General features: G+C 30.6%; 1 protein-coding gene across 1 annotated transcript; it reads right to left on the reverse strand.

Moving 5' to 3' along the window:
* Positions 1–17,158: 17,158 nt before the first annotated feature.
* LOC131594587 (9-cis-epoxycarotenoid dioxygenase NCED1, chloroplastic-like) lies at positions 17,159–19,553 on the reverse strand. The gene has a single exon (XM_058866762.1). The coding sequence runs from the start codon at positions 19,422–19,424 to the stop codon at positions 17,535–17,537; it is 1,890 nt and encodes a 629-aa protein (XP_058722745.1). The 5' UTR covers positions 19,425–19,553; the 3' UTR covers positions 17,159–17,534.
* Positions 19,554–22,936: the final 3,383 nt, after the last annotated feature.

Genomic DNA, 22,936 nt, shown 5'->3' on the forward strand with positions numbered 1-22,936 from the left:
ATATTGTTTGACTTATATCATGTTTTGCTACTGTTTTTTATAGGTGTAGATGTTGAATTAAATAGGGAAGAAAATATTGAAGATGCATTAAATAGTGAAGAAAATATTGAAGAAGAAATTTTTGAAGGTGTACCAATTAGGGAAGAAAATATTGAAGATGAACCAAATAGTGAAAGAAAGAAATTAAAAAATTTAAGCAATGAAGAACGCACGACTATTTATCACCAGTTACTACCAAAAAGTGTTGATTGAAAACTATGTAGGAGAATAACAAATGAGGTGGCTTCATTATTTTCTGTTTCTAGGAGAACTATTCAACGTATTTGGAAAAGAGTAAAAGAAAGTGAAATACATGATGTCTCTCATAGGAAGATAAAAAATTGTGGACGTAAGAGAATTCAAATTGAACCTACTCAAATTAGTCAAATTCCTCTGAGACAAAGAACAAACATCCGATCTTTATCTTTTGCGTTGAAAACAAATCCAACTTCTCTGTTTAGGCTTTTAAAATCAGGAGTTATACGACGTCATTCAAATGCCATAAAGCCACTGTTAAAAGAAGAAAACAAAAGAATTAGGTTGGAATTTTGTTTGTCAATGCTTGAAGGTACACCGCATGATTCAATGTTTAAAAGCATGCACAATATTATTCATGTTGATGAAAAGTGGTTTTATATGACCAAAAATTCTGAGAACTATTATTTGCTACCGGAGGAGGATGAACCACATCATACATGTAAAAGCAAAAAATTTATTGCCAAAGTTATGTTTTTAGTTGCTCTAACTCGACCAAGATTTGACTCGCAAGGAAATGAGATTTTTTCGGGTAAAATTGGTATTTTTCCATTTGTTACAAAGGAACCCGCTAAAAGGACAATTGCTAACCGAGTTGCAGAAACAGTGGAGACAAAAGCAATAACATCGGTAAATAGAGATGTCATAAGATCATTTCTTATTGAAAAATTCTTGCCGGCTATAAAGGAAAAATGGCCAAGAGATGATTTGGGTACTACATTATTTATCCAACAAGATAATGCCAGAACTCATATTAATCATGATGATCAAGAGTTCATTCAAGAAGCCACACAAGATGGATTTGATATTCGTTTGATGTGTCAACCTGCAAATTCTCCTGATTTGAATGTCTTAGACCTTGGATTTTTAGTGCAATACAATCATTACAACACAGGAGTCCCCTAAAACTATTAATGAACTTGATCGTGCGGTGGTGAAGTCATTTGAAAACTTTTCTTCTGTGAAGTCCAATCACATATTTGTAACATTGCAATTATGCATGATAGAGATCATGAAAGCCAATGGTTCTAATAAATATAAAATTCCTCATTTGAATAAGCAAAGACTAGAAAGAGAAGGACAATTACCGGTTCAAATGAAGTGTGATCCAATTTTAATACAAAAAGTTTTTAAATACCTAAACACCGAAAACTTATTATGACTAGGTTGTAGTCACTTGCACATTATCTATAATATAAGAAAGGAAGTTGTTCTGGAAAAGACAACAACACCCTTGCTTAATTTTGTGCCAAATCTCATTTTTGGGGGTAATTTGAGTCTAATCTAATCATTTGTCAGGATTTTGGTTACATACTAATTATTCATTACAATGTTTTAGGCTTAAAATAATATATTTCTTTTATTTGGATTCACTTTAGTTGCTTTTGAACCAAAGTAGGTGACATGAAGCAAAAGATGCAGACTATGGTTGGGTAAAGAAAGAATATATGCTGTAAAATTATGTTCCCAATGTGCAAAACTATTCACCATTTTCCATCATCCTTTCTTTTCTCTCAAAACGTTATATTTTCTCTCTGCCTTCTACATTCCACCTCTCTGCCTTCTACCATCCACAAACAACATTTTGCTTCTTTGATTTTTTTTTTTTGTGATTTTGTTGTTGAATAAATTGAACTACTTATCATGCCAACGTTTTGGTACTCAATTTATATAGTTAATGGATGACATAACCTAATCATATTTATTATATAGTTAATTTTCTTCTCCATAACCTTATTAATTTACTCCATAAAAATATTTTCTCATGTTGTCTCTAACTTGTTTCATCTTGGTAAGCTGTTTGTTTCTATGTGTTTCTTTAGTTGTTCATTTCAAGTTTTTTATTCTTAAATAAGGTAAAAAGGTTTGTTTTCAACCATTCCTTCTTCTGCATGTTTGATTTGCTTCACATTTTCACTAACTTTGGATGATTTTCTTTATTTCATGTACAAAAAATCTTATTTTTATTTGTCTTTAGCCGCATTTGTTTGTTGCATGTCACCATTGTTTCATTTTTTGGATTTTTTTTTTTGTTTGAATTTGATGTGTTTCGATTAAAGATTTGATGAAAATCGTACACTGTTTTTGAATTTCAGGGTTTTTTTGTTTATGATGTTCTTTGAAGTGATGACTTTTCTGGGCTTCAGTTGATTATTCAATGAAGATGGTAGAATATTATTGAGTTTTCAGGTTTGTTTTCTTGATTTTTTGGGTTACTTTTGATTTTCTGAGTTTTTTGTTGAACGTGTTCTTCAAGGAGATGAAGATTTGATGAAGACTATTTCTGAATTTCAGAGCTTTTTTGTTTATAATGTTCTTTGAAGTGCTGACTTTTCTGGGTTTCAGTTGATTAATGAATGAAGATAAAAGAATATTATTGAGTTTTTCAGGTTTGTTTTCTTGATTTTCTGGTTACTTTTGATTTTCTGGGTTTTTTCATTGAAGGTTTTCTGGATTTTTTCTGAACACCCTATTAATATGCAACTAATATTAAACTGAATAATTAAATTGTTATTAAGAGTTGGATATATATTAAAAACAAATATTATATTGTATTAAGGAATCCACTAACAAGCAAAGTTAGAATATTATTATCTTGATCTTCATATTTAAAATGAAAGATTTGTGACATGATTTTACGATTATTTTAGAATTATATTGATGCACACAAATGATGCACTACCTATAGTATAATAAGTTATTTATCTATATGCATATTTATATATTATGTACATTGGTTTACAACTCTTCCATTTTTATAAATTTTTATAGTAATTTGAAGGAAAAAAAACTTACTATCACGACGACTGAATGAATGAAACAATTATTATGATGGACTGGACAAATAATTAATGCCTTCAATTTTGACAGTACAATTATTTATTAAGTTTTTAAAAGTTAAAATGACAACTCATTTATTTTATTATATTTATATCTCTTAAAAACATACAATTTACCTATAAACAAATAGTATTTACACGGGTAACAAAATTTAAATGTGTGTTACTCTAAAATCATGTCATTTCTTAAATGTATATATTTTTAAACTGTATTGTATAGTATTAAATATTTGCCATATTTGTAAAACAAATTTAAATAATGTTTTATTTAATAAAATATAAAATAATTTTTATATTTTTATGTAGAAATATACTATTCATTTGTCTTAAATATTCATGAGAATGATAGATAAATTTACTATTTCCTTGAAATTTTGATAGCTAAGTATGGAAATTATAATAAATATCTTTTAAAGTTAAAATACGTTTTCAAAAGAAATAATTATTTGTAAAAAAATTAGAAATTTATTGATGATTTTTAAAAAGTATTTGAAATATAAAATTAAACATTAATTAATAATCATTATTACTATATATTTTAAACTTTAAAACAATATTTATAACCTTAAATATATGTTTTCCAAATCGGGAAGAAAAAGATATTTTAGAAATAAATATATATTATTTAGATTGCTCATTCAAATTTTTTTAACAAATTTTTATTCTTTTAGTGAAATAAATACAATAAGATTTTAATAAATTTTGTTTTCTATTTTGTAAGAAAATCATATGAAACATAAAAATAAAACTATTAATTAAAAGATTAAAAATGGAAAATTATAAGTAACTGATTTTATGGGTAAATAATAAGATATTGCACTTCCTTCTCTTTTAAAGGGTACACCACATATTTACAAACACTTCACTCTCTAAAACTATTTAATATAGTTTGTTGATCACACTTCTTTATTACTTTAACAATATTTTCAAATGTCAAGTCATATCATTTATTACATTTACTGTGTTTCTCATAAAATAGTCATCTTCCTTGAGAGTACAACAATACTTTATCACAAACTGTCAAGCCTATTTCTGCAGCAGGGCTATACAGAGTATTTGATTTCTTGTCTGTTTAGAGCTATACTGTACCGTCTCATTTCTTTTACAAGCAATGTTACCATCTCACTAATTTGTTATATTTTTATTTCAGAGCAATATTGTATTTGGGTTGAATATTAGTTAGTTGTTCACTTTATAATTCATTAAATATACTACAATTACAAATTAAATAAACATCCTTTAAAGTTTTTAATTGTAATTAAATAAAATTACACATTGTTTTACTAAAAATTAAATGTGTATATTAAATGATATTTTATATTATAAGTGATATAAATAGTAGTAAAAAATTCTTTTATTTCTTTTCTCATAAATAAAGCAATTTTTTTAAAAAAAATTGATATTAATTATCTATTCAACTTATAACATATTAAATATATTATTATTTTTTTGCAAATTCAATATGGGTCAATTAAATATTTTAATTATAAATAAAAATACTCATATAAATATAGTTCAATATTTTAAACTTATTTGTATTTTAATTTTTAAATGTATTTTCTCTTTTTTTCACTTCCGTGCAATTTTGACTTATAGTAATATTTGTTGTAATATTTTATTTATAGTAACTTAAATCAATTTATGATCTTATTTACAGGTTTCAAAAATAATTAATTAGTTCATTTTTACTTCTCATTATAACACTTAATTGTCAATGAAAAGTAAAATAAAAAGTAAAATTTTATTACGATGACTATAAATAATAATTAATTAAATTTATCATTCTCTTTATTATTTTTAAAAATGATGATTATTAAAATTCAAACTATTATAATACAAATATTTTTAGTAACACAAAAATCCATCGTTTATATAAATATTTTTATAAAATGGGAAAAAATGTATTATTGATACAATTTTTTTACGGTTGATACAAATATTTTATAAGTAAAAAAAGTGTGTTGTTGATACAAATATTTTTATAAATGTGAAAATCTATATTGTTGATATAAATATTTTAATATATAGCAAAAAATATCAAAAAAAATTTATATCTGTAAATAAATGCGTGTATCAAACCAGAACTCGTGCGTACCCACGGATTTTTTGAGAAAATCTTTGTTTCAATGTATGCTACTACTATTTAATATTTATTTTCTCAAACCAATGTAGTACTTATATAGTTTAATAGTATTATTCTTTTGTTATGCGTGATATATGGTTGTGTCAGCAATAAAAGACTTTTTCATCTTCATGTCAATCAATTAATACACTTTATTATTTTATCTATGTAGCCTGTATATTTATGTCAATTGTTATTTTAATCAAACAATATAATACTCATTATATTTTTCACTTCACTCAACCTAAATAATTTGATTTGACATATTTACTATTTTACCACTCTTTTTATATGGAGTAATTCTTAATGCATTGGCTATGGTCATGTAAGTTTCAATAATATGCTGACAGTGAATTTCTCTGCATAAAGTGAACCTTTCCCCTTCTATCTTGCCTGTCTGCAACCACTATTCCAACTTTGCAGAATGTGCAGACTGCTATGTGGTTGCACAGTTCCCAAAAACGTTTGTTACAAAATTTTAATTTCGATTCCAAACAAAATTCTAATTTTGCACCACAATTCATTTTGCACATCAACATGCTATATCTTTTAATGATTATACACACACTACTACATCTTTTAATGATTCTATTATGTTGTTTAAAATTGTTATTTCTTTGTTATACTCTAACACTACACCAATTTTATCTAATTTAAAGTTTTACATATTCATTTTGATTTTTTAATTAACATCTATATTATTAACTTGATTTTAACAACTTTTGTCTTTTTTTTCTTATCTAAAATTTATACCATATACCATAATTTACATATACCATAAATTTAGTAATATATATATATATATATATATATATATATATAAATAAGAGTAAAACCTAGTAACATATACCATAATTTAATTTAAATTTAAAATACATTTTCTTATTTAAAATTTGATACAAATTATACAAGAGAGAATTTAAAAGTATAGTAAAATGAAAACCTGAACTACTTTAACTCAATTTTTATTTTTCTAAATCATCTTTTATCTTATTATATCTATTTTTTTGTTGTTGCATGCATATAATGAGATTAAGGAAACATATAATACTTTTTATATAGACAAAAAAAAATAATGGTCTTTTAAAATTATTAGTAAATTAAGAGGATTAATAGGAGGATATATACAAATTCGACACTTATTTTAAGACGGAGGGAATATTTATGATCCAAATATTTTTCATTTAAAAATGGTATAGGAAAAAAAATTATTATTGATCTAAATATTTTTATATGCGAAAATTTACTATTGATCGAGTTATTTTTGTAACGATACGTAAACATAAATAATATTTGTATATGAGTAAAATCTATTATTGATTTAAAGGTTTTTATATACGAAAAATGATATTTATGATTTAAATATTTTTGATTCAAAAATGGTATACGGGAAAAAATCTATTATTGATCTAAATATTTTTATATACGAAAATTTACTATTGATCCAGATTATTTTTTAAACGAAACCTAAAGCAAAATAATATTTGTATACAGGAAAAGATTTATTATTGATCTAAATATTTTTATATACAAAAAATGAAAGTTATGATACACATATTTTTTACTAAAAAATGTTATACGGGAAAAAGTATATTATTTATCTAAATATTTTTATATACGCAAATTTACTATTAATCCAGATATTTTTTGTAAGCAATGTCTAAACAAAAATAATATTTATATATGAAAAAAAATCTATTATTGATATAAATATTTTTATATTCGAAAAATGATACTTATGACCCAAATATTTATGATCCAAAAATAGTATAAGAGAAAAAAAAATCAGTTATTGATCTAAATAATTTTATATAAATTTTTTTATTGATCTAAATTTTTTTATTCTCTTATTTAAAATAAATATATTATGTAAATAAATGCGCGTACCAGACCAAAACCCGTGCGAATGCACGGGTTTGTTACTAGTTAAAAATATAAGAACATAACTTATAAGTTTTATCTATTCCTTTAATTTTTTTGGTATTTTTTTTCTTTCACATGGTAAATCATTCTTAATTATTTTGGCATTTTAGAGAATTATTTTAGGAAAATAGTTTAGAAATTATTTACCAAAAATGGTTTAGGAACTGTTGTTGTAGAAATATCTTAGAATATTTTAGAAATATCAAAAATATTTCAAAGAATATATTTAAATATTTGATAAATTATGTTACCAAAAATTATCTAAAAAATTATTTTAAAAATTATTTACCGAAAATAAAAATAAAATTTAGGAATTATTTTAGGAATATAAAAAAATACCTTAAAATATTTGATAAATTAGTTTACCAAAATAATTACCTTAAAAAAAATATTTTAGGAATATCTTAAAAGCAATCCCAAATTATAACAAACACTTTAATCATATTAAATCAAAATCATAAAAAATATTTAATTAAAAAAAACCTCTCGAAATCACTCTAAAAATTGTAAGAAAATGGTTACAAAAATCACTTTAAAGTTCTACTGAACTTTTATAAAGAGAAACCTGTTCATTTGGATTCAAAATCACAAAGTACAGTCAAAAAGCTACTACAAGATTTTTATGAAGAAATAAAAACTTCTTTCTACATCATAGATTTAAACATTAAAAAGTCTCTAATAAAACTTAGGAAGAAGTTTCTTTAGCATCTTTCTAATCACTGGGTATAATTGACCTTATACGTGTAAAGTGACATTTAATTAGAAACAAATTTTTTTAGCAAAAGTGTCAATCATAAAGGAACGGAGGGAGTATATTTTAAGTTGAGGTCTCCAATCACATTTACGGTCACAATATTGCTGATGCAGTAGTCTCTGTAATGACATCGAACTGTAATTGCAGTTAATTTATGTATGTCACTCCATGTTATACTTTCGACTTTATTTGTTCAACTTTTTTCGCCATTTTTTTTAATTCAAATATCAATCTTTAATCGAGGCGATAAAAAATCTCAATATTAATTGCCTTTCACCAATTTATTTCAAACATCATCCAATCACTATTCTCATTGCATCAACAATAGTAATGGTTGTCGCAACAACAACAACGATCGCAACCGCAACACCTGAAACTATTGCTAGGACAAGAAACTATGCATTTTAACAATTGGTTTTATTACTAAGGTCAATGGCATTTATATAACTTACACTCCAAACAAACTTCCAAATGAAATAAGTTATAACAACTTTAAATGATTTTCAGTTATTCTAAAAACTTAACAAAGTCTGCAACTAACAAACCTTCTCATAAACCAAGTTGTCCAAGCAAGTGGTTTACAAATAGACAAATACAATCACAACGTAACATCACAAAGTAGATGGTTGTCTTTTGAATTCTGCAAGTTCCTAGTAGTTTCTTGAGCTTCTCGAATAATTCAAGCTTTAGAGTCTTTGTCATTATATTAGCTAGCTGGTCTCGTGAGGCACAAAACATCAATTCAACACAACCTTCTTTACTTAGGTTCTTCAGAAAGTGAAAAAATTATATCAATGTGATTACTCCTTCAATTCCTAACATCATTTTTTGTTAGCTTGATAATGGAAGTATTGTAACAGAAAAAAGTTAAAAATTTGACTTGCTTTAGGGCCAAGCTATCTATAATTCTTTGCAACTATATGCCTTGACCCGCATAGTGAGTTGTAGATATGAGTTCTACTTCAATTGTGGAAAAGGTCACAATAGGTTGTGTTCATTTTGACCAAGACACTGCATAAAACCCTAGCATGAACACATAACCTGAAGTACTTTCGTGTCATCTACATCTCCTCCATAGTCAAACTCAAAATTCTCACCTTTCTTGTACATATTTCCAACTCAATTGTTCGTTTCAAATACCTCAAAATCTTGTTGGCAACCATTAAGTGAGGTTCAATAAGATGTTCCATGTATCTCCTTGTCATACTCACTACAAACATCAAATATGGCCTAGTAGTAGTTAGATACATTAGAATTTCCACCATTCGCTTAAACTAATTAGGATCCACATTATTTCCTTTGTTGTGCTTGGTTACTTTGATAGGTTGGTTATTGGTAAGACAAGAATGGACACATCATTGTTTTGGTTTATACAAAATATGTCAAGTATCTCCTTGTCATATCTTTGTTGACACGTGAATATGCCCTTATTTTCATGCACAATTTTAAGTCCTAGGAAGTTACTCACCTTTCCCAAGTAAATCATGTCAAAGATATTCAACATGGATTGCTTGAAACTTTTAAACATGTTGTAATTTCCTATGAATATAAGATCACCCACATATATGTTAATGATTGTAGTAGAGCACATAAGTAAACTTTATAATTATCGTATCCATATAGATGAGTAGTTTCAAAGACCGTTCAATATTTTTTAAGATTCTAAATAGATAAGGATTTTATATTTATTGTGATACGTGAAAGTAAATGACATAAAATAATGACAGAAAGTAAAATGAAGATTTTAGTGTTAATAGTAAGAAAGCTTGCTAGGGGTAGATTTCGTCATTATGTATCTATCATGCATAGCAATAGGTTAGTAATATACTCATCTACTTAGCTATTAATATTATCAATTGTTTCTCTCATTCGTATCTCCTTTCAGTTTCAATGTTGTGATATCAGTGCATTGCCTAATAGTCGATATCTTGGTCTATTAACCAAAAGAGAGCATTAAGTTCCAAAAGTTATAAAGCAACAAGACTTCATATCGGTCCAACAATAGTATGTATGGATATTGAACCTAACCCTATGTCTAGGTATCAGTATCCAATAGATGATTATCTTGGACCTAATAATGACAAACTCTTTTCGAATGTTAAGTCATACCATGAAAACAAGTTTTAGGTAGAAAATATAAAACACGCATTCAAATTAAAGAGTCATCAATAATAAAGCTTGAGTAGACTTACATAAAATCCCATGAACAATTTGATACATGAATATAATGACTACATCTAACCCCTAGCAAAGAAATTTTTAACTACGCTAACTCATTGTAGTTGTACCGGTAATCCCGCAAAGCTGAGTTTAGAAGTTTATTAGCTCTATCACTTGAGTAGCACTTTCACATTTGAAGTCCCTCTCTTAGTCTCCTATTATATACCAAGGTTAACCTACTCTAATTCTATACTGTTAGATGACGGAAAGTTATCTTGAGGGGATGAATAGACCCCCAAGGTAAAATTTCCCTTTTTATAAAACGTTTTTGAAAAGATCAAAACTATGGCAGGCAGAAGTTTTAGCTTAGATTAAAAAAGTCGTCTAAACTGAACCGATTATTGGAAATTCATATATGCACACAACCTTATAGAATGTATAATAATGATAAATAATTAACGTGCCAAGTTCTCAATCAAAGTTATAATGGTTTCACAAAGACAACCTATTTCCAATGAAATTAGTGGAAAAACTTAAAGTGACAAATTATCGAACACTTGGCGTGCGATCAATTTGTTAGATTTTCCTGTCAAGTTTGTTGATATCAAAAACCTCTTAAAATCAATTAGATTATAAGGCAATCAACAAGCTAATTTAGCTTTAAAAAATCAAGGGAAAATCTCTACGAGTAGATAACTCAATTAATGCATTTTGTAACGCCCCAGACTGCTTTCGGGATGATTGACTGACCCCACAAACCAACACGGGTCTTTTCAGCATGCTTTGACCTCACTCACATGCTTTCCGAGAAACTTCCCAGAAGGTCACCCATCCCAATACTACTCCAAGTCAAGCACGCTTAACTGTGGAGTTCTTATGGAATGAGCTACCAAAAAGAAGATGCATCTTGTTGTTATAGGTAGTACCTATCAATCCTTATAAGCTTTCCTTCATCCATGCAGTCCCATACCTGCATAGCCTCAGGATTCCTCTCATTCCGATGTGGCGACCACCCTTGCCATCTTTGGCCTCGGGTGTTCCATGCGGTGCAACCACCCCTCGCCTTGTTCGGCCTCGGGTGTTACATGCCCACCAGCTTCCGCATGGTTCGTCCTCGAACCACATCGTACTGGGAGAGGTCTGGCTCTGATACCATTTGTAACGCCCCAGACTGCTTTCGGGATGATTGACTGACCCCACAAACCAACACGGGTCTTTTCAGCATGCTTTGACCTCACTCACATGCTTTCCGAGAAACTTCCCAGAAGGTCACCCATCCCAATACTACTCCAAGTCAAGCACGCTTAACTGTGGAGTTCTTATGGAATGAGCTACCAAAAAGAAGATGCATCTTGTTGTTATAGGTAGTACCTATCAATCCTTATAAGCTTTCCTTCATCCATGCAGTCCCATACCTGCATAGCCTCAGGATTCCTCTCATTCCGATGTGGCGACCACCCTTGCCATCTTTGGCCTCGGGTGTTCCATGCGGTGCAACCACCCCTCGCCTTGTTCGGCCTCGGGTGTTACACATTTAACAATTTGCTTATGAAAAGTAAATGAGAGAGAGGACATAAGGATTTGTTAAGGCAGTTCACCGATCGTCCTCGCTACAGCTACGTCTGCCCCCAATTCCAATTTGGAATTGAGATATCAATCTTACTTTGCAAAAAATTGTTTACAAGAGAAATGTAGCAATCCAACCCTACAAACCCTGTGTTTGATGTTGATCCTTGCATTTCTCTTTCCTTGATATGAGTTTGATCAAGTCACCCAACAATACCAATGGGTTCACCGTCTCGCGCTACTCCTTTTCAAGAAACCACAATTATTCAAAGCTTTCTCTCGTTCGAATCCAAATTGCAAATTGTTGTCACCCAACATTACCAATTGATTCACCGTCTCACGCTACTCCTTTAAAAGAACCTACCATTCTTCAAATATTTCATTGGATTGAATCCAAATCGTGTAACTCTTGTCGAAACCCCTAAATCAACACCTTGATCTTGTAAGAAAAACCCTCATAGTTTTTCTGATGAAACTCCAAAAGATTCTCAACCCAATACACTGGTTACACTAACCTAAATTGGACGTTATCAACCTAGTCTAGATGGCACCCAAGCAAAAAATGATTATGTGTAGTTTGCTTGTGTGTATGCATATATGGAAGGTTAAAGATAAAGAGAAATCTTTGTATGTGTGTATAGTTCCATCAAATTGAAAATAATGCATGTATGAAGTATTTATAAGTGTGTAAGTTAAGGGCAACAAGGAAACCTAAAAGTTTGAAAAAATATGCAATTTTTTTAAAAAAAATACAGCATGTGATGACATGTATAAGTCATGTCTAAAAACATATTAATGCATGTTCCGGACTGTGTAAGGTCATGTGTCGACACATTCATTACAAAAGCTACAGGCTTTAAAACTGTAGCACATGTGTCAACCTGAAAATAGTATGTGTCGACACATAAAAGTAATTTTTCAGTATGTGTCGAACTCAAAGGCTGCATGTGTTGACACATAGAAATATAAGATACATGCTTTATTATTGAAACACATATGTCGACTCATAAAATATATGTGTCGACACATAGACTTGTCTTTTAAGCAAAAATTGATTTGTAATGCATGAAACTGATTTTTAATGCCATGTAACTAATCTTTGGTGCATATACCTTTTCCAAACATGTTCTAAGTGCATTCTAAGATCCCTAATGCGAAGGTGCACATAATGACTCAGATATATTGTCTAATAAACAGAAATGCTAAAGTTTTCCTAGTTTTGACATCATGCAAAACATATAATGGGAAAGTGTACTCGCACATACTACCTCAATCCACCTAAACTATTTTTGCAATAAACTAGAAGCCTCTATTTATAGGCGTGGGTTTAGGACCCTCGTTAGGCGCACCGTCCTTGCGCCTAGCGAGTCTACTTTATTCTCAATTAGGCAATGATGGTTGTCTAACAGGTGACCCAATCTGCCTTGCCTAGCTAAGCGCATCCCTTTTGAGGTTAGCGCATCAATCCTTGCTTCACCATGAAGTACTTGAACCTGGAAGTGTTGTCTGGCCTCCAAATCTCGCCTAGCACGCATATGTCCAAGCCTAGTGAGCCTTGATTTCTAGGATTTTTCTCTGGGTTGATCTTTTCATATGCTGAATCGTGATTTTCTAGTCCTTTTACCTGTTTTCAGTTAATACATGCTAGGAAAGTCCGAACAGGTATTCTATCACTATTCATAGATAAATTAGGGGTTTTTGTATTGATTACTTGTAAAATAAGTTAATAAGTATTTGCATACTTTACGTAAATCTAACACTTATCAATGATTAACCAATTTCCATTTTTGTCTTCTTTCATATACAATGTATGCTCATGAGTACACTTGACAAATCCTTCATTTTCAAAATGTTTCTTTATTTTGTCGTAACAATCCCTTGGAGCTTACTTCAATCCAATCCTTTAAAAAATCACTTTATTTTAAAAATGACCAAAGAAGAAAGTAACGTCTGGGAAATGATTGAGAATCAAAAGCAAAATTTTGTGCTATATCCTTTCCCAATGGTGTTTGAATCATCGAGCATGCCTCGATATCTATGGTTGTGAACCGTGACACCTTTATCATTACAACTATTTTATTTTGATTCTATAGTAGTATGGTGAATCGGGCCTCTTCTATCGTTAGTAGAAGATTGCTGGAATCTCCTAGAGCAATTCGCAACTTTTCTCGACAGTGGAAGAAGTTCAGTTTCAGAGTCAGAGTGGTTTGGTTTGCCTGCATTTGGAACATTTGAAAAGCAAGAAACAATCATATTTTTAATAACAAGGTTAGTTCTCTGTTGGGTGGAAAAGGATTGGAGTCCATATGAGGTTTGATTCGGCATAAGAGTTGCTATAGTGGTGGATTGAGTAGATTGTCCAGTTTGTTGTAATATGCGGTGGGATTATTTGGTATATCTAGTTCAACATAAGAGTTGTTACAGGGTCTGGTTGAGCATAATGGTGTAGTTCCTGATAGGAATAATTGACATATCCCAATAAATTTCTCTCGTATCAAGTAAGCTGAAGGTCGAGGCCGGGAGTTTCTCCTTGTTGTTCCAGGTTTGTATTGGAATCAGGTTGCAGCTTTCAAGCTTAGTCATTTTATAGTTAGCAGCAAATGGCTATGGCGGTTGTCTCGTTTTCACGAGTCAGAGTTTTTTTAGTTGGAAGTTGCTTCGAGTATGTCTTCGTGGTTGGTTCATACTAAGTTTCTTCCTTTGAATCGGTGGTCGATAAGGTTTTTAAGTTAGCAGCTATTGTTTTGTCATATCTGTCTGGGGTTGTTGGATTGTGTAATGTGTTGGAGGAGTTTTTCACAAGGGAGCATTGATATATATTGTAGGACTAGACAACTTTGTGAGAGAAACACCACTTATTCACCCAAAATCTTAAGGTGATAAGTGAGTGGGTTCTCCCACTTATAAATGCTAAACTCGCCACATTCATATCCAATGTGGGACTATTTCCCCACTTACTCACACTTGCATTATTATATTCTAACATTCCCCCCTCAAGTGTGAGTCCACAATGCTCCCTCTCACGCTTGTACCACTGTTGACACCTTGCAACAGGACACCACTTCCTGGGCGTTTCAGTACAAGTAAGCTGGTCCCTTTCTTGAACCAGACTTTGATATCATATGTTGGAGAATTTTTTCACTAGGGAGATAATAGTGTAGGACGATGCACCTTTGTGAAAGACACGCTACATATTCACCCAAAACCTTAAGGTGTTAGGTGATTGGGTTCTCTCACTTATAAATGCTCAACTCACCACATTCATATCTAATGTGAGATTATTTCTTCACATAATCGCACTTTTATTATTATATTCTAACATAATGTTAATTGGTCTATAGATGTTAGAAGGTTTTGGAGAGCCCTTAAGAGGACCATCATACTTTTACTTCGTGACATTTTTAGTCATATTTGAATAGCTTTATTCAAAATTTTGCTTGCTGTTGAAATGGTTGATGTTTTGATTTTTTATCTATTCTTTGCACATTTTGTGCTTAGTTTAAATCTTTTAATATATTTTTGCTTCTAAAAAAATTGTTTTCTTACTAAATTTTTTCTAATTATTGAAAAATTTAAAAGGGAAAATTTGATCAATGTAATGATGGAGATAACATTAAATTTTAAATTGGTTGCTTAATATTTTTGTAAGTATTCGTTAATTTTACCTATTAGTCTAAATCAGATACTAAATAAACACTTTTTTTTTTATTGAAAAATAAACACTTTTTTATTTCTAAACGATAACTTAAAAGTGAATTAAATGTTGTCTAAAATCAAATTTTCTTTGTTTCACTATCATGAGAGATTTCTTCAATTGAACAAGTCATATTTTGAATTCATCATCATATCAATGTTAAATACAAAACAAGGTCATAATCTTAATCCTAATCTTAATTTAAGAATTTGGTTGGAAACTTCGAAATTTGAAACACTTGGAAAGTTGACCTAGAACATGATGATGATATTGTTGTTGCGATTTGACACTTATAATTGCCGTTATAGAGAGGTTGATGTTACCAAATGTTTGGTTGTGATTGGGTGGCTATGATTTTTAACGTGTGCTATGCAACCAATTAGTGCTTGTTTCTTTTTCAATATCTTCAAAAAAACCTGAACTGATGAAGACGTATTCATATACGTTTGATGGAATATGCTGATCTTTATTTTGATGTAACATAACATACCTTAATAAAGGTGGAGCTGCCACTATATGGACCACAATATTAAAAAGAATTTTTTTTATGAATTTGGTCCATTTATGTCTAAGGTTAAAAGTAAAGATTGAGTGAATTAACCTCAATTGTTAATGTATATCATTCAGGTGTTTTCTTGTTGCACTAGGGCAAGTATTTCTATTAGGATGATTAACCAATCAATTTTACTCAATTAGGTTGACCCAAATTGATTGAACAAGGCAATGTTCTGAGGAGGCACGATGCCTAATAAAAAGAAGACTCAGTCATCAGTCCAAAGTCATAAGATGTTGAAAGTACAATGCACTCATAACTTTGAGACTTGTACTCGATTCGGGCCAGAGACGATTACTCACTATTGGATATTACCAATGATTTTCATTGCTCCATGCCGGGAAGCATGAAAAATCTCTAATTATGCGTATATAAGATATATCATGTGAGATGTGAGGTATACTCTAACCATAACTTACTCTATTTTTTTTATTATATTCACTAATTGACTTGAGCATTGGAATGTTAGCTATGTAGATTTACTCTCCCCCTCTCTGTTGTATCAGAGAGATTTTATTCCTACATTTTATCATACATTTATGATTATCTATCGAAACAGTGACATCATCAATGAAAATTCGAGGTTCGCATTGTGCCTCTTAGCCTCAATTAGGACAACTGTTTCATATTGACCAAAATAGTCTGGTTTTATTTAAGAATCAAGACTAAAAATAGTTTGTATATGGTAATATTTATACAACTCACTCTAACAAAATGTATTGAGTATAACTTTCTCAATCTCTCATATATCACTTTCTCTTCACTTAACTATTATTAATTCATTAATTCATTTATTTATTTCACAAAACACCACTAAAATATACTAAAGTTACCAAATTCATTCTTGAGGAAGTGCCTTAAACCAAACTTGTTCATTATTCAATAGACATAATAATAATAATGAATGTTGGCTATGAGATGAAAATCACACTAGCATAAGAAATTTTCTCACTGATTTTCAAAATAACAATTACCCAACTGCAAGAAGGGAGCTCTTCTTACATTATGAGCTTATTTAATAAATCTTTCATTAACTATTGAATTTGTTACCACAAGGATTCAACTCAGAATCCATTTTCCATTTTTTTAATGTTTCCCTTTTACTATAAAAAATAATACATCAACATCAAACAAAAAGAAATTCAGTAAATGTATTTCTTGTTGCCTCTGTTTTTCTCATAACTCCTTAACAAATCATTATAAAAACATAAACTTAAAAACAACTACAAGTTTTTCAACACCAATAGAAACATAGTCAAATATAAACATCATCATTCATATATGATATTTACAAACACAAAACTGTGCTGAAACACAATTTTACATACTATAACATCACATTCTACACTGTGATCATCATTTTATAGTATTTTTTTTATACTCCCATTCACATCAACATTAAAAAAAAAAAACCAGCTGAGCTTCATTTTCTACCTCCAAAAGCTACAAGCTGGCCCCATAATAAAGAACTTAAAAAGAAAAAAAGCAGAAATTAATAATATCTGCTGCTGTAAAAAAAACAGAGGACTTGATTCCGGGGACATATCTGCAACCATCCCTCAGGAAAATCTTTCCTCTCACAAACCATGATCGAGTCAGTGCTAACAAAGACACTCACTCGATCACGGTCATTCTTGTTTATGTAGATCTTCTGAATGTATGAAAGTTCCATGGAACCCATAAGGAACACGAGACGGAAGCGGAATCGAAGCTTCAAGCTTCAAATTCGCAGCATTCACAATCTGAAGTTCCGATTTCCATTCCTTTTCATCATGAACAAATGTTAAAATATAACCATCATCCTCATTCTCAGAATCCTCATTAGGCAAAAACAGTGGCTCCCCGCCGAACCTGTTTTCGCCGTAAATATACTTCTTCACCTCCCCGCTGAAAAGATCCACTTTCGCGAACCCGGATACTTTAGGCCATGGCTCGGCAAGTGCGAGATAAGCATACTGTGTCTTTCTTCCCAGCTTGTTCTTGTTCACCATCCCGGCCTCCAAATTTACGTGTTCGGATTCGGCGATTATGGCTCTTCTGGTTGATTTTCCTGTTTTCAAATTCAGTCTGATTTCTGATAAAACACTCTTCAAACTCTCGTCGCATTCGTTGAAAATCGAATCGGCCGGTGTCATGCACGAACCAATAACAACAACTTCATTGTTCTCCGGCTCCTCCCAAGCATTCCAGAGATGAAAACAGAAGCACTCCGGCGCTTCGATCCATTTCATCTCAGAAGCATTTTCGGCATTCTTCGACAGAACGCCGAACCGCGAGACCTTCTCTTTATCATAAACAACCGGCGATCCACCGCGAATCATTTCGCCTAATTTGAAGACCACTTGTTGATCAGGAACAACCACGAAATTTTCAGTTATGGCAAAGTCATGCATCATAGTCGGTTCGGCTAACGGAATCTCAACGTCTTGTGATTTAACGCCGTTAGAATCGAAATGAAAGTATTTCAAATACGGCTTCTGAACGACGTCGTAGCTTAGCGCGTAGAGATTTTTGTCAACAGGGTCAACTTTTGGGTGAGCAATCATTGTTGATTTTAGTTGGTTGTTAAAATCGTAACGGCAAACGGTCGTTAAGTCGCCGTTAGGTGTGATACGGACGTGATAAGGGATGTCGTCTTCAGACATGGCTAACAGACGGTTGTTGAAATAGACCAAACCGGCGTTAGCGACGCCCATTCCGTGGGTGCCGTCGACGAGGCCGCAGAGGCTACGTGCGTAGTATAGCATGAGACGGGCTATACCGGAATGTCCGTGAAGTTCGCCAATGGCTTTAGGGAAAACTGGTCGGCCGAGGGCTTTTTCTTGGGCTAAACGGTGGGTTTCGGTGAAGCGGCAAGAGTAACTAACGGAGCCGTTAGTGAATTTAACGGCGTGGACCATACCGTCTCCGTCGAAGAAGTGGTGACCGGCAACCGGCTCGTGGAGTGGGTTGGCGCCGTTACGGAGGTAAACTCCGTCAATGCATTTTGGGATTTTGCCGGTAATTGGGAGGTTTTGGGAGACAGGATGTTCCGGTACTGGGGCGAAGTTACCGGCAATTTGGACACGTGGGTCGGAGGTTTTGGGGAGAGGGTGTTTGCTTTCTTGTTTGATTAAGGTTGTTTCGACGAAGTCGAGGGCGGTGGCGGCGGCTTGTTGTAGAAGGTTCCATTTTTGTTGTTGTTTTGGTAATGGTTTTGTGGTGGAGGGTAAATTGGGTATTGTTTCTTTTGTGGGGATTAAGGTTTTTGTTGTTGGATTTGTTGATTTTGGTTGGTACTCTTTGAGGAAAGGTAGTGTTGTTTGTAGAGAACATGAGATTGAGTTTTTGGAGTTGGAGTTGGAGTTGGAGGTAGATCTTTTCTTCTTTAACATCATTGAATTTGAATTAGCCCTTGAATTGGCCCTTGAGATTGCACTTGAAATTGCCCTTGAATGAGAATTAGAGCATAAATCATTGAATGATGAAGATTTGTGGTTGATCCATGAGTTTGATGGAGATGCTCTAAATGTTGCCATAGTGGATGGAAATGGTTCTCTATTTTGAAAAGAGTAGAGTAAAAATCAAGGTTGGTTTTGTTTGTTTGAGTTAATGTTGTTTTGGAGAATGGGAATATAGAAGAGAGCGAGAGTTGGGGAGAGTGGAGAGTGAGATATTGGGGTATATATAGTGGTGGAGAGAGGGAAAAGAGGGAGGAGAAGTAAGAGAAGACCACGTGTAAGATTAAGAAAATGGGAGAGAGGACTCATAAAAAGGTAGAGGGATTGATGATGCATGATACAATTCCAATAAGTGTGAGCAAGACAAGGTGGGGTATGAATGAGGGTCATTGATGCATGATACAATGCCACGACCACCTTATTTCGCTTTCTCTCTCTACAATATTATATTACTCTGCCTACTTAATATTTTATGTGAAAATAAATATAAATATCATTATAATATGGTGAAAGTTCCTTAAATTTAGAGCAATCACACATGACCATCGATGGAAAGAAAACAAGGATATATTCGACATTTTCGTGTTTAAGTATTGGTATAGGGTTATTATAGTCTTTTCCTTAAATATCTTCTTATTAATAATTTTATCTATTTAATTTATTTACAAAATATATACTTATTAAAAAAATTTAAATCTCAAGATAAAAAATATTTATATAAATAATACCCCTTATTTTATAATTTGATTTTGTAGAATAATTCATATTAAACTCTAAGATATATCAGAATTATTGATTGGATCAAAATTCACTTACTATTTTTATTCACACATCTAACTTGTTACACGAGTTAGATGTGAAGGCTTTAATAACTTTGACATATTTAAAAGCAATTTAATATGAATTCACATAAAATAACATATTTGTAAAAATTATTATATTTTGATCTCACGTAAATCTAAAAGATAGATCTCCGCCGAAGTGTTTTTAATTTCTATCCACTTTTAATTTTTCCAATTAAATTATATATTATATTTATTTTTATTCATCTTTTTTATCAATGATTCAAATTCAACTGAGAGTTATATCAGCGGAGACAATCATTCCTCTTAATATATTTATTTGTTTGAATTTATTGGTCAAAGTTAAACTTTTGTCTAGTTCAATTTGATCATTTAGATCAAGGTGAGCTTCACTTTTCAACAAGTTATACCAAATTCTTCCACAATTTAAGAGGCAAAAGGAACAAAATTTACCTAAGACAAACATTATATTTTATTCTAAAAGGAAGCAAGGAGAAATGATTTAGTATTGGGCCATTAAGAAGTATACTATAGAGATGAATGAGAAAATTGGGCTTTTTGATTGATTCATTCCATTCATGAGTGGAGAAACCATATTAGGTTTGTAATTTAGTACACGTATAACCCCGCGTTTGTGCCTCAATGAGAGAGTGACTTTGATTACACGTGGCCAATTTTCTATTCTTGAAAATATTGGTCACATCTATTACATTGCCCCACACGCTTGCTTTGCCTCCCTTTAAACCTTCCTTCTTTTTTCATTTTCTCATGCACATTCTATTCATGCTTTATCACTTCAATTTATAATATTAATTAAAACCCTATTTTTACTTACTCGTGCAATTTTTTATTCACTCATCACATATATTTTAGTTTCTCCTTCTAATTACCTTCTCAATGTCTTTCTTTTTAATATTATATATATTTTTCTAATTATTATTGGGATATTAAATTTATGGTACAGTAACTACAATAAAAAAGTTTGTTAAAAGATAGAAAAGAATATATATATATATATATATATATATATATATATATATATATATATATATATATATATATATATATATATATATATATATATATATATATAGGTGACACTCTACCGCTGAGTTATACCCCTTTCTTTGCGCCTATCGAGAAAAAGACTGACTAATCCTAAGTCAAAAGATCGAGAAACTCACCGCGACTATTTTTAAACTGAAACAACTTGAATTCGACCTTCTTTTCCCACTCTTACGTATACAAAAAGAATGCGCAAAATTGGATTCAATTGTCAATTGTTCCTATCGGAAATAGGATTGACTGTGGATTAGAGCAATATCATATGATTTCATAAAACCATAGGATTTTCCGGATCTAAATAAAGAAGACTTGGCTCAGTGTTCTATTCAATACGGATAGAACCCGACTCCATATTCTTCAAAATAGAGAGAAATCAGAACTAAGGCAAGATTAAATGAATGAACCCCTTTTTTCTTGTGACAAAGATTTTATCATTTATGATGTTACAATCCAATCTTCTTGTTGCCTTTCTCCTCCTCCTCGGCCCACAGCTGAACCGAGATATCATTAACGAATATATAATAATAGAATGTCTTTTCCATATATTTTCTTTGGTTTCGTTGCTACTACATGCTTTACACAATTAATCGTATCATAATAGATAGATATCTTTTCAACATAGGTCATCGAAAGGATCTCAAAGACCCACCAAAGCACGAAAGCCGGGATTTTTCACAAAATAGATTCCTATTCAAAGAGTGCATAACCGCATGGATAAGCTCACATTAACCCGTCAATTTAGGATCCAATTCGGTAATTTCTTTGAGAATATTGGGACGAATTTGGAATGTAATAATATTGATTCATACAAAATCAAAGTTTTTCTATTCATATTGATTGAAACATATACTTGCAACATATACATATAGAACGAGAAAAAACCAAAAATTTCATATAGTACTTTTGATCAAAAAATCGATCTTCTTTATTCCGTACCTTACCTTACTTTCGATGAATAAGAAAATGGATCAGATCTTACAGGATGAAATGAAGGAATAACGAAAAAAAAGGAATTAGAAGATTTCAAAATGAACAAATTCTAACTTATATATATATATATATATATATATATATATATATATATATATATATATATATATATATATATATATATATATATATATATATATATATATATATATATATATATATATATATATATATATATATATATATATATTCTTTGTAACCCAAAAAGTTTGCTAAATATACAAAAGAATATATACAAGCTTTGTAAGACTTAAGTCTTACCTAATAAAAATTTTAAAATCTAGGCTAATATATAAATCTATTTCATGCTAGGGTACTTTAACAAATGTTGTGAACTATATTTCAAATAAAATTAATAGTTAGTAAAGTAATTAAAATAAATTATGTTTCAATATTTAATATGAACAATTAAAAACTTATTTTATATTTAGTGTATAATACGTTTAATTTTTTGAATTTGTGACATATAGTTTGTATAATTAGACATTTATACATTAAAAACTTTAGTAATGAATCTCTTCATTTCTCTTAAAAAATAGAGAAGATTTCTACTATTTATCCTCTGTAGAAATATTGAAAATAAATTTTAGTATAATGCAATTAAAACTATAATTGAATGTTTGTGTAAATCATTCTAAATGTACAATTTTTAAAAAATTTAATTTTAAAATTTAATAATAATAAAAAATCTCATTCTAATTCTCAGTTTTTATAAGATCATTAAATATTCTT

Source organism: Vicia villosa, linkage group LG4 (genome assembly GCF_029867415.1).
Source record: "Vicia villosa cultivar HV-30 ecotype Madison, WI linkage group LG4, Vvil1.0, whole genome shotgun sequence".
In the NCBI taxonomy this organism is placed as follows: Eukaryota; Viridiplantae; Streptophyta; class Magnoliopsida; order Fabales; family Fabaceae; genus Vicia; species Vicia villosa.

Excerpts from the sequence above, each read along its gene's own strand:
- LOC131594587 (XM_058866762.1), bottom strand. The coding sequence starts at position 19,424 with ATGGCAACATTTAGAGCATCTCCATCAAACTCATGGATCAACCACAAA.